Genomic DNA, 13065 nt, shown 5'->3' with positions numbered 1-13065 from the left:
TTCAGACGCATTTCCCTCGAACGTAGGTTTGTCCGTAGAGCATAGCCAGGCTGTGTCAGAAATGACCTGGATGGCTTTTGGTGCTCTGTGTGCACTGCCTAATGACAGGGTGCCCACTTCTAACCACAGCCTACATACAGTGCTCATTCCCTAACGGGCAAACGTTAGGGTTGGGTGGGGGTCAAAAGCGGCTTTGGGAGCCCGGCCTTTCATCTCAAGCTCTGCCACCCTTTTACCTACTATATGAACATGGGCAGGTTATTTCCCTTCCCTGGGCCTCAGTTTCAACTCCTGTGAAAATCTTTTTTTTTTTTTTTTCTTTTTATTCTTTTAATGTATAACCTCCTGTTAAATGTAGAAGTCTAGTTTCTGGTGTTTTCAGTCATCTGTGTTAACTTGGAAATGAGCATTTCAGATAGCACAGTAGGGTAATTAAGCAGAGATCTTAGGGAAAAATCTGAATTCTCACTGTTCTGCCTACTTATGAGAGCTCCTGTGAAAATCTTACATTTACATAGGATTGATGCCAGGAATAAATAAAGCCCCAGATGTAAATGTGCTTTGTAAACTGTAGAGTGTGACCAGTTGAGAGGGGTATCACTGTTACCACTAGTACAACTGCTTGCAGCATCTGCCTGGGTGCTAGGCCTGGACCACCTCCGGCTCCCAGGGTCAGAAAGCTTGGTGCTATCTTCTAACAGCAGAAGAATGGATGGGGCTTCTTTCCTGGGAACCAGACTTTGGAAATAGATTCCACGCTAGGCACTTCTTCCTCTTTCCCCACAAATACAGTATTTATGAGAACTGACCTTCCAATGGAAATTTGGCAAGATTTCACATTCTGGAGACATTGTACCTTCCTCCACATGCCCTGAGGGCTGAGGTCATGGGCTTCCCAGGAGATGCAGGAGTTCCCACGGATACAAGAGGTACAGGGGACTGAGAAGAGAGGGGCCCATCAAGACCCTAAGTCACAGGCTTGTCCTAAAATGTTGATACTGTTACCTCTACCATCCTCTAAAAGAATATGAGCTCAGGAAATGTTTTAACTGTTCACTGCTGTACACCCAGTGCCTAGAACAATGCCTGGTACATAGTTGGTGCTCAGTATATATGTGTTAAATGAAGGGAACAAACCCTTCTCAAGACTTCTTAAGGCTCTTCCTTGCTCCTACCTTGAAGGTCACAGCTCCTAGAAACTTACAGAGCCTCCCAGACAAGGTATGCAAACCCCCACTTGGTGCATCTTCTCAATATTGTCTCCCAAGAGGCTCAGACCACAGGGACGAGCTTCTGTTGAGAGGCCTGGGTTGAGTTCACTGCAGCTCTAAGAGCCTGCAAGTTTTGCAGGCTGTTTTCTGGTCTAGGGAGGCAGGGTGGGGACAGAAGCCTTGGCTGTGGCCATCAGTGCTCCTTGCTGAAGAGTGAAGGTGATGGATCTTGGAGTCTCTGCCTGTCCCCCAAATGCTGCATAGTGAGTAGCCTTAGGGTTTCTCTCTTTTCTCAGCAGATCCTGCCGTGGTCACAGCGGGGCCCAGACTCCGGAGTCAGGCACTTGAGAAGCACATATGAATAAGGTGTGTCCAACGCCTGCAAGAAGCTTCCGCCTGATGACTCTTCAAATCAATATTGAAACGAAACCCTCACAGGCAAGACCTCATCCACAAATTTGTGGGCATACAGGTATACTCCAAAACCTGGGCAACAAAAACAGCACTATCTGAGCCAGTAGCTGAAGCCAATATGTAAGTCAGACTTTGGTGAATACCATCCACTATTAGCTGTGTTGGGGGGAGCAGGTCTTTGAACCCAAGCTGCAAGGGAAGTGCCCCCCTCCCCCTGCCTCTCCCTCCCAGGACTCCTCTCCCATTAGCAGCTGTGAGACACCACTGCCTTCTCTGCTCATCCCCCACAACACAAGCTCCCTCCGCCTCTGGGGTCCAGGCTCTGGGAGACTGAAGAGAACATTTCTCACCCTTTTCCTGCTTCCCCTGGAGGATGGGGCTTCCCACCCAAAATAGGTGCAGACCCACCCAGCAAGAGGAGGGGCTGACAGTTGGCGGGGAGGAAATCAGAACTCTGGATTTTGTAAGTCCAGACGTCCTGTAAACTCTGACCAGAGTATAAACATCCCCTGGGACTGAGGGGAGGATATGCTGGTGGGCAGGGGGCCCGGCGCCTCCATCTGCCCTGAGGACAGGCTGTTTATCCCACATCCTTCACAGGCCCCCTTGGGCTCCTTCCTGTCTCTGTCTGGGCAAGTAGTGGCAGGCAGGATGGCCTGCCTGGAGGCCTGAGGCCTCAGACGTCAGACTCAACTTCTCTGGGTTGGAAGAGAACTTATAAAGCTCAAAGAGCCCAAGTCCCTGTTTTTCTTGAATTTCCCTCACAGCTGGTCTTCTGGCCTCCACTAAAACACCTCGGCTAATGGGGAGCTCACTCTTTCCCAGGGCAGTCCATGCTATTACTGGCACTCTGGCAGCTGAAAAGTTCTAGAAGAAAGTGCTTCTAGAATTGTTTGGTGTGACCTGATTGAGCACAGCTCAGAATAATGTGTAGCATGGCCATTCACTGAGCCCGCACTGTGCCGGGTGCTTTAGGTTCGTTTTCCCATTAATTTTCCCTCCCCTCAAGGAGGACACAGGCTCAGAAGAGTTAAGTTACTTGCCTGAGGTGACTCAGCTGTTTTGTGGTGGGGCTGGGATGCAGTTGCTATAGTTCAAAGTCTGTGCTTTAAATATTAACCTATTCTGGTTCTTCCTGATCAGAAAGCAAAAACAGCACACATATCACAAAAACACCCATACAACAAACACAGTCACACACAAACCAATCACATTACTATAAAAGCAACCCAAACTAGCCAAATCTTAAGTATCTATTGTATGCTGGGCAAATCATAATTTTTATGATAAAGCCATTTTAACAACCCTATGAGGCAACTGAGGCTCAATGAAGTTAGAGAAAAAAATGGACGTGGCAAGCAAGTGTTCAAGCACCATTTCTGAAGTCTGCAATTACCACTACACCCTATTGCGTGATAGGAGGAGACTGAAGTATAATGAAAGGCAAAACCTTTATCGCTGTTATTTTCAACAACTAAAGCTCTGAAAAGTGGGATGTGCAATCTCAGAGACAAATGATTGCCCTACACTGGAGGTGTCCAGCAAAGATGCTTTAAAAGGAGCTCTTACACTAGTAAGGGCTAACACAAGATATTCCCCAGTGTCAATCTGCAACCCAGAAACACAAACTTGACATTTTCAAGGCTGGATCCTGGGTGGAAGAGTGGCCTTGGCCACCCAGTCCCAGAGCACAAGCCCACTCTTAGAATCCTACCCTGCCTCCACTCACGTTTCCTTGACTGCCCCTGGAAACGGAGGCATTGGCTCCTGGCCTGGGCAGAGGGTCATGTGGACGTGGTGGGCCTTCTGCATATCCCAGTGGCCGCCCATTCACCCAGGCCTTGCCCTTTTTTGAGAACTGGGAGCTTTCTGGCTGGGTCTGTTCCCACCAACAGCGTTCCCGTCCAGGGAGCTTAAAATAGTGCCTCTTGGCTGGGGCCCTGAAGCGAGCAGTGAGGGAGGCATTTGTGCAAATATGGGCCTGGGAGAAGAACTCCTACCCCGAGAGGGTGGGGGATGGGGTGGGCAGCTCGGCAGGAGAGCCAAGACCTCCAGTGGAGGATGCGCCCTCTTGGCCACAGCCCCCTCCATCTTGCAGCAGAGGCGCCTGCTCGTCTCCTCCTGCCTCCCCTGACCTTACTGGGTCCACTTGGGCAAATCTCTACACTGAATCCCACAGGCCTTCCTGGCTCAGCCGAGGCTCCAGGGTGGGCCCTCAGGGAACAGGGACCTCTGCATTCTTCTGCTGGTTCTATCCTTGTCCCCCTATCACGATGCCCTTCCTACCCAGGAACATCCTAGGTAGCAACATTTTTTAGAAAAAAATTATGCATTTAGCTGCACCAGGTCTTAGTTGTGGCATGTGGGATCTTTGGTTGCAGCATGCAAACTCTTAGTTGCAGCATGTGGGATCTAGTTCCCTGGCCAGGAATCAAACCTGGGCCCCCTGCATTGGGAGGGTGAAGTCTTAGCCACTGGACCACCGGGGAGGTCCCCAGAAGCATTCTTTGGAAGGCCCAAGTCAAAACTTGTTTTAATAATCACAGTGACAACTGCAGCTGCCACTGATTAAGGGCTTGCTTTTGTCAGGTGCTCTGCTAAGGGCTATAACATGCATTATCTCGTTTGGTCCCCACAACCATCCACTGAGAGCCAAGTTACTATTATCTGTACTGTGCATGAGAAACTAAGTTCAGAGATGTCAAGTAACTTCCCTGAGGTCACACAGCTCTGAAGTGGCAGAGGCAGAATTAAAACTCAGGTCTGTCAACCTCTGAACTCTGATCTCCTGGGCTGCATCTCCTCCTCTGGTTCCCCGCTGCTCTGGCCTCCCATGCTCCACCCCAGCATTACCACCCTGTGTCACATATATATAGCTGTTTGGATTGAATGCGTCAGGTATTTAGTGAATGCCTGCTATGAGCCAGGAATATTGCTGGGCACCAGACCCATAGCCTGGGAACTCTTAGATCCCTATGAGGACTGTGTTTGGTCTTGGGTTCAGTGACCGCCCCAACATGCACGATCTGGTTTGACAATGTCAAAGTGTGGCTGAGGCAAGCATAGCCCCTCCTCAGTGACCAGCTGACCAGTTGGACACTTCTGCCTCCTTGCTGACTGTGATGTCCCTCTCCTTCCTGCATAGCAGGAAACAGCATGCATAGGAATCAAATCTGCTTTGAATCCGCTGTGACTTTGGGCTCTCTGAGCCTCAGTTTCCCCATCGGTAGATTCGGGATCAAATTAAGACTTCACCACAGGGTGGTTGGAAGGATTTAATAAAGCAGTGCATGTGGTACTTCCCTGGCGGTCCAGTGGCTAAGACTCCATGCTTCCAGTGCAGAAAGCGCGGGTTCAATCCCTGGTCGGCAGACTAAGATCCCATATGTTGAGCAGTGTGGCCAAAAGATTAAAAAACAAACAACCACAATGCACATGAAAGACTTATCACTGTACTAGGTGGTCTAAGTGGAGGAAGAAATGGCAACCCACTCCAGTATTCTTGCTTGGGAAATCCCATGGACCGAAGAGCCTGATGGGCTACTGTCCGTGGGGTTGCAAGAGTTGGGCGCGACTGAGCAGCTGAGCGTGCATGCATGCAGGTAGTCTAAGTAAGTAGAATTAAGCAGCAGCTATTATTACTTATTGTTTTCCTGAAGATTACGTTGTCCTGGTGCCAGAGGCCTAGGGCCTAACACATGGTAGGTGCTCCAAGTAAAGGCAGCCACTCACACAGCAGACAGAAGCCACCACCCGGCCCCTGCCCCCTCACTCCTGGCTGGTTGTATGTCATGCAGTTCCTGCTCTGATCTGGAAGGTGTCCCGGGCACTGGTCCTCATCAACGCTAGGGTTGCTCTGGCGGCCATGGCAGGCACAAGACTTTTACTTACCTGGTTCCCTTGTTTTCATCCAGGGAAAAGGAGTGGCTGACATGAAAGTTCTGCCAGGGTGTGCCTGCTCCTCGGGGACATCTGGCTTTCTGGTGGTGCCACCTGGCGGTGAGTACAGAACGCTTCTAGCTGGGCGGCCTCCGAGGGACCTGGTAGCTCTGAGCACGACCATTTCCTGTCCCTTGCTCTCCAGCCCATGTAGCCCTTCCCTCATTCCCCTGTATTGATCACTGACTGTGAGAAAAGACCTAAGGGGTCCCTGTGGGGTCTCTGTTATCATGCCTCCTTCAGGCTTGGCTCTGACCTGGAGGGTAAGGTCCCTCAGGGATCAGCCAGGGTTCATCCTCAGGATATCCTTCAGGTCTGATGACCTCTCAGTGGTTTCTAGAAACCAAAGTTGGAAGAACGGGCCTGCTTCCTGGCTTGAGCTGGCCCAGGAATGGGAAACCCAATGATGGTGACTGGGTCCATCCTTGACTCCTCACTGTACCTGCTTAAGTATCCACAGATCCCCCTCCCCTCTTTGGGGCCACCAGAAGGACTGGCCTGGCTTCTCGGTTCTCTGTCTTTTTAAAAAGTATTTGAATTTATTTATTTGCCTGCATCAGGTCTTAGTTGTGGCATGTGGGATCTCTAGTTGTAGCATGTGAACTCTTAGTTGCAGCATGTGGGATCTAGTTCCCTGAACAGGGATTGAATCCAGGCCCCCTGCTTAAGAATTAGGAGAATAAATTGTGCTCGAACCAGCCTTACTCAGCTGTGCACCAAAATGCTGTGTGAGCTTGGGTAAGGCCTGTCCCTCCCTGGGCCTTGGTCTCCCTGTGGTAGAATGGTGATGGGGCAGGTGATGGGTGAGGAGCCCTGTAGTTCCCTGACTGGGGCCTTGGTAAGGTGCAGATTCCTGGGACTGCCTCATTAGAACTCTGGGGCCGGGACCCTGGAATCTGCGAAGTTGGAAGCTGAGGCAGCCAAGCCCTGTCTTTGGGAGATGAAAGCCCGCAGTGTGTGTTGCTGGCAGGCAAGAAGAGTGTGGTGGTTTCAGGGGTCCTGAGAAGCTGAGGAACCCCCTTGTAGCCCAATCCCCATCTTTTAATTTCTCCCTTTCTGTGGATGCAGGGAGGGCCCCCCCAGCTGCATATCTGTGGGACCCCACCACCAGCAGCAGCAGAAGGGCAGCAAGAAGGCTGCATAGGTTACAATCAGCTTGCCCCCATCCTTTGCCGCCTCATGCTGGCTGTTTCACACGTCCAAAGGACAGTGGTGTTGGGGCTGGGGCAGCCTGGGATGGGACTGGGGGCCTTTGTTGCTTGAGGAGGTATTTTCAGAGTCCCCCTCCCTCTGGAGTTTCCAGTGATAGAATAGAGCCCTGTCTAGTATTTGACCAAATATGGTGGTATCTCTCATGAGCTCGAGCCTCAGCCAGCTTCTCAGTTATGCTGTGGAAACCTGCCCCGGACAGATTAATCTTGTGACATTCAGGAGCGCCTTACACCCTGCGTTCTTCCCCTTGGCGATTCCTGTAAATGGCCACGAGTGGCCCCAATAGGACGGTGTAGTCCTGGAGCGTGCTGTCTGTGTTCCTCCCCTGTGCTCTTCACACCCCCTTCACCTCCTCCTCAGGGGAGCTTGCTTGCTCGCATTCAGCTGGGCTGCTCACTTGAGGGGAGAGACCCAGACTAGGTACATCCAGCACATGATTCTTAGACAAGAGGACCCTGGGGTTACCTAAGCTCATGAAATTTTGGCCAGAGCCCATGAGGTCCAAAGCTCTCAGCCAGGAGGGTGGGCCCAAAGAGGTAGAAAGGAGAGTTGGCTGGGCCATGAGAACTGTGCTTGCTCTAATGCTAAATAGAACAGCAAGAATTGATGCTTTTGAACTATGGTGCTGGAGAAGACTCTTGAGAGTCCCTTGGACTGAAGGATATCCAACTGGTCCATTCTAAAGGAGATCAGTCCTGGGTGTTCATTGGAAGGACTGATGCTAAAGCTGAAACTCCAATACTTCGGCCACTTCATGTGAAGAGTTGACTCATTGGAAAAGACTCTGATGCTGGGAGGGATTGAGGGCAGGAGGAGAAGGGGACGACAGAGGATGAGATGGCTGGATGGCATCACTGACTCGATGGACATGAGTTTGAGTAAACTCCGGGAGTTGGTGATGGACAGGGAGGCCTGGCGTGCTGTGATTCATGGGGTCGCAAAGAGTCGGACACAGTTGAGCGACTGAACTGAACTGAATGTTCCCAAGAACAATTACACTGTTATTGTACAGTGATAGTCTTCATAATAAACAGCTATGTTTATTGAGCACATGCTACATGCCAGGCACTGTGTCAGCTGTTGAATGTGGCTTATTTCCCTTACTCCTAGTAACAACCCCTAGAGGTTGTTCTAGACACAGGGGAAATGAGACTCAGAAAGATTTCCAGGAGAAATGGGCCAGGCCACCACTGATTCTTGGGCATGGCTCCCATTTTACAGAGAAGGAAACTGAGGCTGAGAGAGGATGGAAGTCACAAGCAGCCACGCAGAGACAGGCCCTTGGAGTGGAGACCTTCTCTACATGAGGGGGAGCATTGCATCCAGAAGGCTGGGACAACCAGCCATCAAGTCCTCACGGACCTCATGGACTTGGCCCTCGTGAGAGCACACAGATTCAGAAACATGTTCACAGCAAGCTTGAACTGTGCAGAAAATATGCCAAGAAAAGCAACATGGGGGGTGGATAAAGCCCTGCCCAGAGACCAGGTATGAATCCCGGCTTTGGCATCCCTCACTCACTGTATAATCCTAGACAAGTCCCTTCTTCACTCTGGCCTCAGTTTCCCTGCCTGGGAGCTATGGGGGTGCCGAGGGCCTCTGAGCTCACCTGGGGCTGGCTGAGGCCGGGGTGCCTGAGGCTGTCTCCCTGGGAGATGGGGCCTGTGTCCTGCTCCTGGCCAGCGTGCTCCGAGGACATTTGCTGTCCTGACCAACGGACAGCCTGTCCCTCCTCCACCCTCGCCCCCTTGCCATCCCCCAAACTAACGAAGCTGATTGTCTTAGGTAGCCCTGTGGGTGCTGGCTGGGCGGCCGGCCGCAGGCCACAGGCGGAGGTGCCACCCGCCAGAGCCCCACCAGACACACAGGGCATTGTCCCTCAGTCAACAGCCCCTGGGCACCTCAGCCCGGCTCCTGGCTTGCCCCCACGCCCCTCACCGCCTGCCACTGCGCCAGGCCCGCCAGCTGGGAGTCCAAGGTTCCCAGGCGATGACGAGCCCACCCACCCACTCCCCCGGCAACCCCCTGACGAGCTATAATTGCTGCGCTGAGTCCTGTTGCTGCCATTCTCGTGGCGGAGGCATCTGGGGTTCCAGGCGGGCGGCAGCTGCAGGCTGATCGCCTGGCTTGCAGGATGGACTGGCCGCATAACCTGGTACGTGGCGATTCCCCACCCCACCCCCACTCCTTTTTAGGGCCTGAGTGTTTTTTTTTACTTCTTCTCCATTGATTAATGGCCACCTCTGTTTGGCTTGGAATCTGCAGAGGCGAGTTCTCCCTCTGTCCTGTCCCCCAGGACGAGAGAGAAACAGAGACTGGTCTCAGAGCCTGCAGCCATGGCCAGCGGCTCCGGCTCCTGAGCTGGGTGCAGCCTGACTACACCAAGGCCCTTTCAGGCCAAAGGCAACTGAGGAGATCTTGGCAATCTCAGTTATCGGGGTTTTTCCAGAATCTCTCTGTCCTGAGATCCAGGCTGTGTGACCTTGGGCAGGGCCTTCTGTTTCTCTGTTTCCCATCTATAAACGGATGGAGGGAGATGGGTTCTCTTCTGAATTTCTCTGAGTGGAGAGCCAGGGTTTAAGAATGCCATGTGAGCAGCTCAGATGAGAAAGCCTATTGTTAGGGAGATGTCTTTCTGTACCAGTGACTTGAATCTGTCATGGATTTGGTGCCAAGAAATGGTTCTACCAAGAGGGGCTCTGCTGAAACTTGTTTGCAAGGGTCAAGACTGGCTGGGTAGGCAGGAGAGATCAGCATGGGCCATGCGGGTGGCGGGGTGAGGGGTACAGGGCAGGTAGGCTCAGGGAGGAGATGAAGTCCCCTCTGGAGGCTTCTCCCTTCTGACCAGCCCTGACTCCCACCCGAGTCCTGGCCGTCCTCTCCCAGCTTCCTGTGGAGTCTGCATTCTGCTGGGCACCCAGGTCCTCTCCCAGGTGAATGAGAGGCTTTCCTGATGCTGCTTGTTGTGCAGGGAGGAGTGGACAGCAGCGGGTGGGGGGGGACAAGGGGTCGGGAAGGCAGATGGTTGGGGCGTGGAGGAGTGGAGAACCAGTGTCATGGAGTTCATCAGGGGTCTTTGGCCGTGAACGGCACACATCACCAACTTCATCTCCTGCCCTCACCTCCTGTCCACTCTATTTCAGCCCCACTGTTTCCTTTCAGCAAAGTTTTAAGCCACTGAAAGTTCCTCTCACATGGTTCCCTCCCTCACCTCTACACCATGTTTAGGCTCCCTCTGCGCACATCTGCCTCTGTCTTATTCTTCAAACCTCACCAGACTTGCCCCCTTCCCCAGAAAGGCTTTGCAAGACCACCCCACTGCCACCAGGCTAAGCGGGTGTCCCTGTGTGTCTCTGACCACACGCTGTGTGGCCCCATCCTCACCCTGCTGCTAGCGAGGCTTAGGTGCTTGTTTCTTCTTCACCATCTGCTTTCCTTGCCAGACTGCAAGCTGCAGACGGGCAGGGCTGGTGGCAGGCATTCATTCACTCAGCAAATGTTCACTGAATACCTAATGCCCAGTACTGTGCAGACATGGGGGACAAGGCAGTATGTGGAAACGGATAGAGTGCTGGCTCTCACGGAGCCTGTGCTTAGTGGGGGCCTGACTTGTGAAAGGATCACATGTACACTGGAAGACAGTAGTCATGAAGGAGGCATGGGGTGCTGAGAGCTCAAGAAGGTCCACAGAGGGCTCCCTAAGGAAGTGACACTGGAGCCAAGACATGTGGGGTGACTGTAGGAAGCAGCCTGTGCGAAGTCCTTGTGCGAGAAGAGGAAGGTTCGAGAGAAGGCCTGAGGCTGAAGCATGGGTACAAGAGGAAACCAGGTGTGATTTGAGGAAGGAGAACACAGCAGAGGTCTGGCCTGGGGAGGTGATGTTAGTAGGTTGGCATTCCAACCTATCATTGGGCAGGTGTGGAGAACTGATCGGAAGGAGCCAGGGGGAGATGGGGAGATATGGAGTACCAGGTAGGAGGCTGCTGAGCTGTCCAGGAAAGTGACAGGTTGGTGCAGGTAGAGAAGTGGATGGGTGGGGAGGTTTTTAAGAGGTGCAACAGGATTTAGTGATGAATGCGGCATGCACATGTATCAATACAGGTGTGGTGGGCTGGTGGGACCAGGCCAGGGCTTGACAGGTGGCTCCCCTAGGGGCCTTTCTTCTTCCCTCCTCCTTCCTTGTGCCCTGAGTCTTGGCCTAGGCAGTGACCTGTCTCTCCCACCTTTGACCTGTGGCCTTCCTTCCCAGCTGTTCCTTCTCACCATCTCCATCTTCCTGGGGCTGGGCCAGCCCAGGAACCCCAAAGGCAAGAGAAAGGGGCCAGGGCGGCCTGGGACCCTGGCCCCTGGGCCTCACCAGTTGCCACTGGACCTGGTGTCCCGGGCAAAGCCCTATGCCCGCATGGAGGAATATGAGAGAAACCTGGCGGAAATGGTGGCGCAGCTGAGGAACAGCTCCGAGCCGGCCAGGAGGAAGTGCGAGGTCAACCTGCAGCTGTGGCTGTCCAACAAGAGGAGTCTGTCACCCTGGGGCTACAGGTAGGCCAGGCCAGGCAGCCATGGGAAAGCTTTGTGTTGGGGGCTGGCGGGGATGCCCTGCCCACTCTCCCTGTCAAGAGTGAAGACCTTGGATTCAGAGGCTTAGGTGTGCATCCTGGCTTTGCCTTTTACTGGCTGTGTGGCTTTGGGCAAGTTACTTAGCCTCTCTGAGCCTCAGATTCCTCAACTATACGTAGAGGTGACAGTCGTATCTACTCCGCTGACTTGTTAAGAAATGAGACATCTATGCCGGGCTCTGATGTTGTGCTCTCCAAGTCTCCAGGGAAGGGCCTGAAAGGCCTTCCCCTAATGCCATGTCCTCCAGCTCACAGTGCCTTGTACACACCGCTGGTTACAGCACCTTCAGGCCGTGCTGAGTTGGCTGTGTGCACATCCATCCCTCACCTAGATGGGACCATCCCGGTGCCTGTATCAGAATCATCTAAGGATTCTCACACCCCATCCAATCAAAATCTCCAGGGATGAGGCCCAGCAAGTGGCAATTTCTACATCTCCACATGGTTAGGATACACTGCTGGGCTTGGGTATCAAGACCCGCTGCCCCTCGGGGACAGCAGTGGTGTCTTACCTTGGTTGTAGCTCCACTTCCCTGCACAGCACCTGCCACACAGAACGGGCCACGTGTATATGTGTTGATTAAATAATAAAGAAAAGGACTGACCCTGAGGGGTCCTCACTCACGAACCCAGGCCAAAGATTTTTAGCCACATGATTTATATCTTGAGACTCTAGAACAGTATGTTCATAGGACTTTCTGTGACAGTGTAAAGTCCAATGTGGTAGCCACTAGCCTCATGTGGCTCCTGGGCGCTTAGAACGTGGCTAGTGTCACTGAGGAGCTAGTTTTGATTCTTTTAAGCTCGAACAGCCCCATGTTGCTAGTGGCTCCCATACCTGGAATGTGGCAACTGAAAGGGTCTGTAAAGACCCTCTGAAGCCGGGCTTCTACTTTGCTGTGCCCTTGACCTTCTTGGGGATCTTATGAGTATGTAGGCACTGATTCAGGAGGTCTAGGGTAGGGGGAGGTTCTGAATTTCTAACAGGCTCCCGGGCAATGCCGACGCTGCAGGCCCACAGGTTCACTGCCTGTCCTCCACATGGCACATGCTTGCTGTGCAGTGGAAACCTGGGCCAGGAAAGGCAGGGGCGTGGTGATGGGTGTCGGTTTGTCCTTCCCGCAATCTTCCTTCTTTCTGCCCTGTGCTCTCTCCCGCGTTCCCACAGCATCAACCATGACCCCAGCCGCGTTCCTGCAGACCTGCCGGAGGCGCAGTGCTTGTGTCTGGGCTGCGTGAACCCCTTCACCATGCAGGAGGACCGCAGCATGGTGAGCGTGCCCGTGTTCAGCCAGGTGCCTGTGCGGCGCCGCCTCTGCCCGCCGCCGCCACGCCCCGGGCCCTGCCGCCAGCGCGCAGTCATGGAGACCATCGCCGTGGGCTGTACCTGCATCTTCTGAGACAGCACTCCCCATACCCCCTTGCCGAACAAGGCGATGAAAAGTAAAGGCTGTCTTTTGTAAAGCAAGACTGTTTTTGCTCCTTGTGGCTCTGAAGCCAAAACTGGGTGGGAGGTAGATTTCAATCAATGTGGAGGAAGATTTTCCATCACCCAGAGTTCAACACTGAGATGGGTTATTACGAAAACTACATTCATTTATACCATTTAAGTGTTAGTCGCTCAGTCGTGTCCGACTCTTTGCAACCTCATGGACTATAGCCTGCCAGGCTCC

At 53.0% G+C, this 13065-nt stretch overlaps 1 protein-coding gene across 9 annotated transcripts in view; it reads left to right on the top strand.

Moving 5' to 3' along the window:
- The window catches only part of IL17B (interleukin 17B), a 31964-nt gene extending 19127 nt beyond the window's left edge, over window positions 1–12837 (top strand). For 3 of the 9 annotated variants that reach the window (XM_070374606.1, XM_070374602.1, XM_070374601.1), the window contains 5 exons: window positions 1511–1683; window positions 5540–5624; window positions 7998–8264; window positions 11026–11315; window positions 12561–12837. In XM_070374606.1, coding sequence (XP_070230707.1) covers window positions 8142–8264; window positions 11026–11315; window positions 12561–12792 — 645 coding nt within the window. In that variant the 5' untranslated portion in view covers window positions 1511–1683; window positions 5540–5624; window positions 7998–8141 and the 3' untranslated portion in view covers window positions 12793–12837. Of the gene's footprint in view, window positions 1–1507; window positions 1746–5539; window positions 5625–7997; window positions 8932–9778; window positions 11316–12560 lie in introns of those variants that run through there. The other 6 variants (XM_070374607.1, XM_070374604.1, XM_070374608.1 and 3 more) reach the window with 5 other exon arrangements.
- The last annotated feature ends 228 nt before the right edge of the window (window positions 12838–13065 follow it).

Source organism: Bos mutus, chromosome 7 (assembly GCF_027580195.1).
Source record: "Bos mutus isolate GX-2022 chromosome 7, NWIPB_WYAK_1.1, whole genome shotgun sequence".
NCBI classification, from domain to species: Eukaryota; Metazoa; Chordata; class Mammalia; order Artiodactyla; family Bovidae; genus Bos; species Bos mutus.
This window is presented reverse-complemented; position numbering and strand designations above follow the sequence as displayed.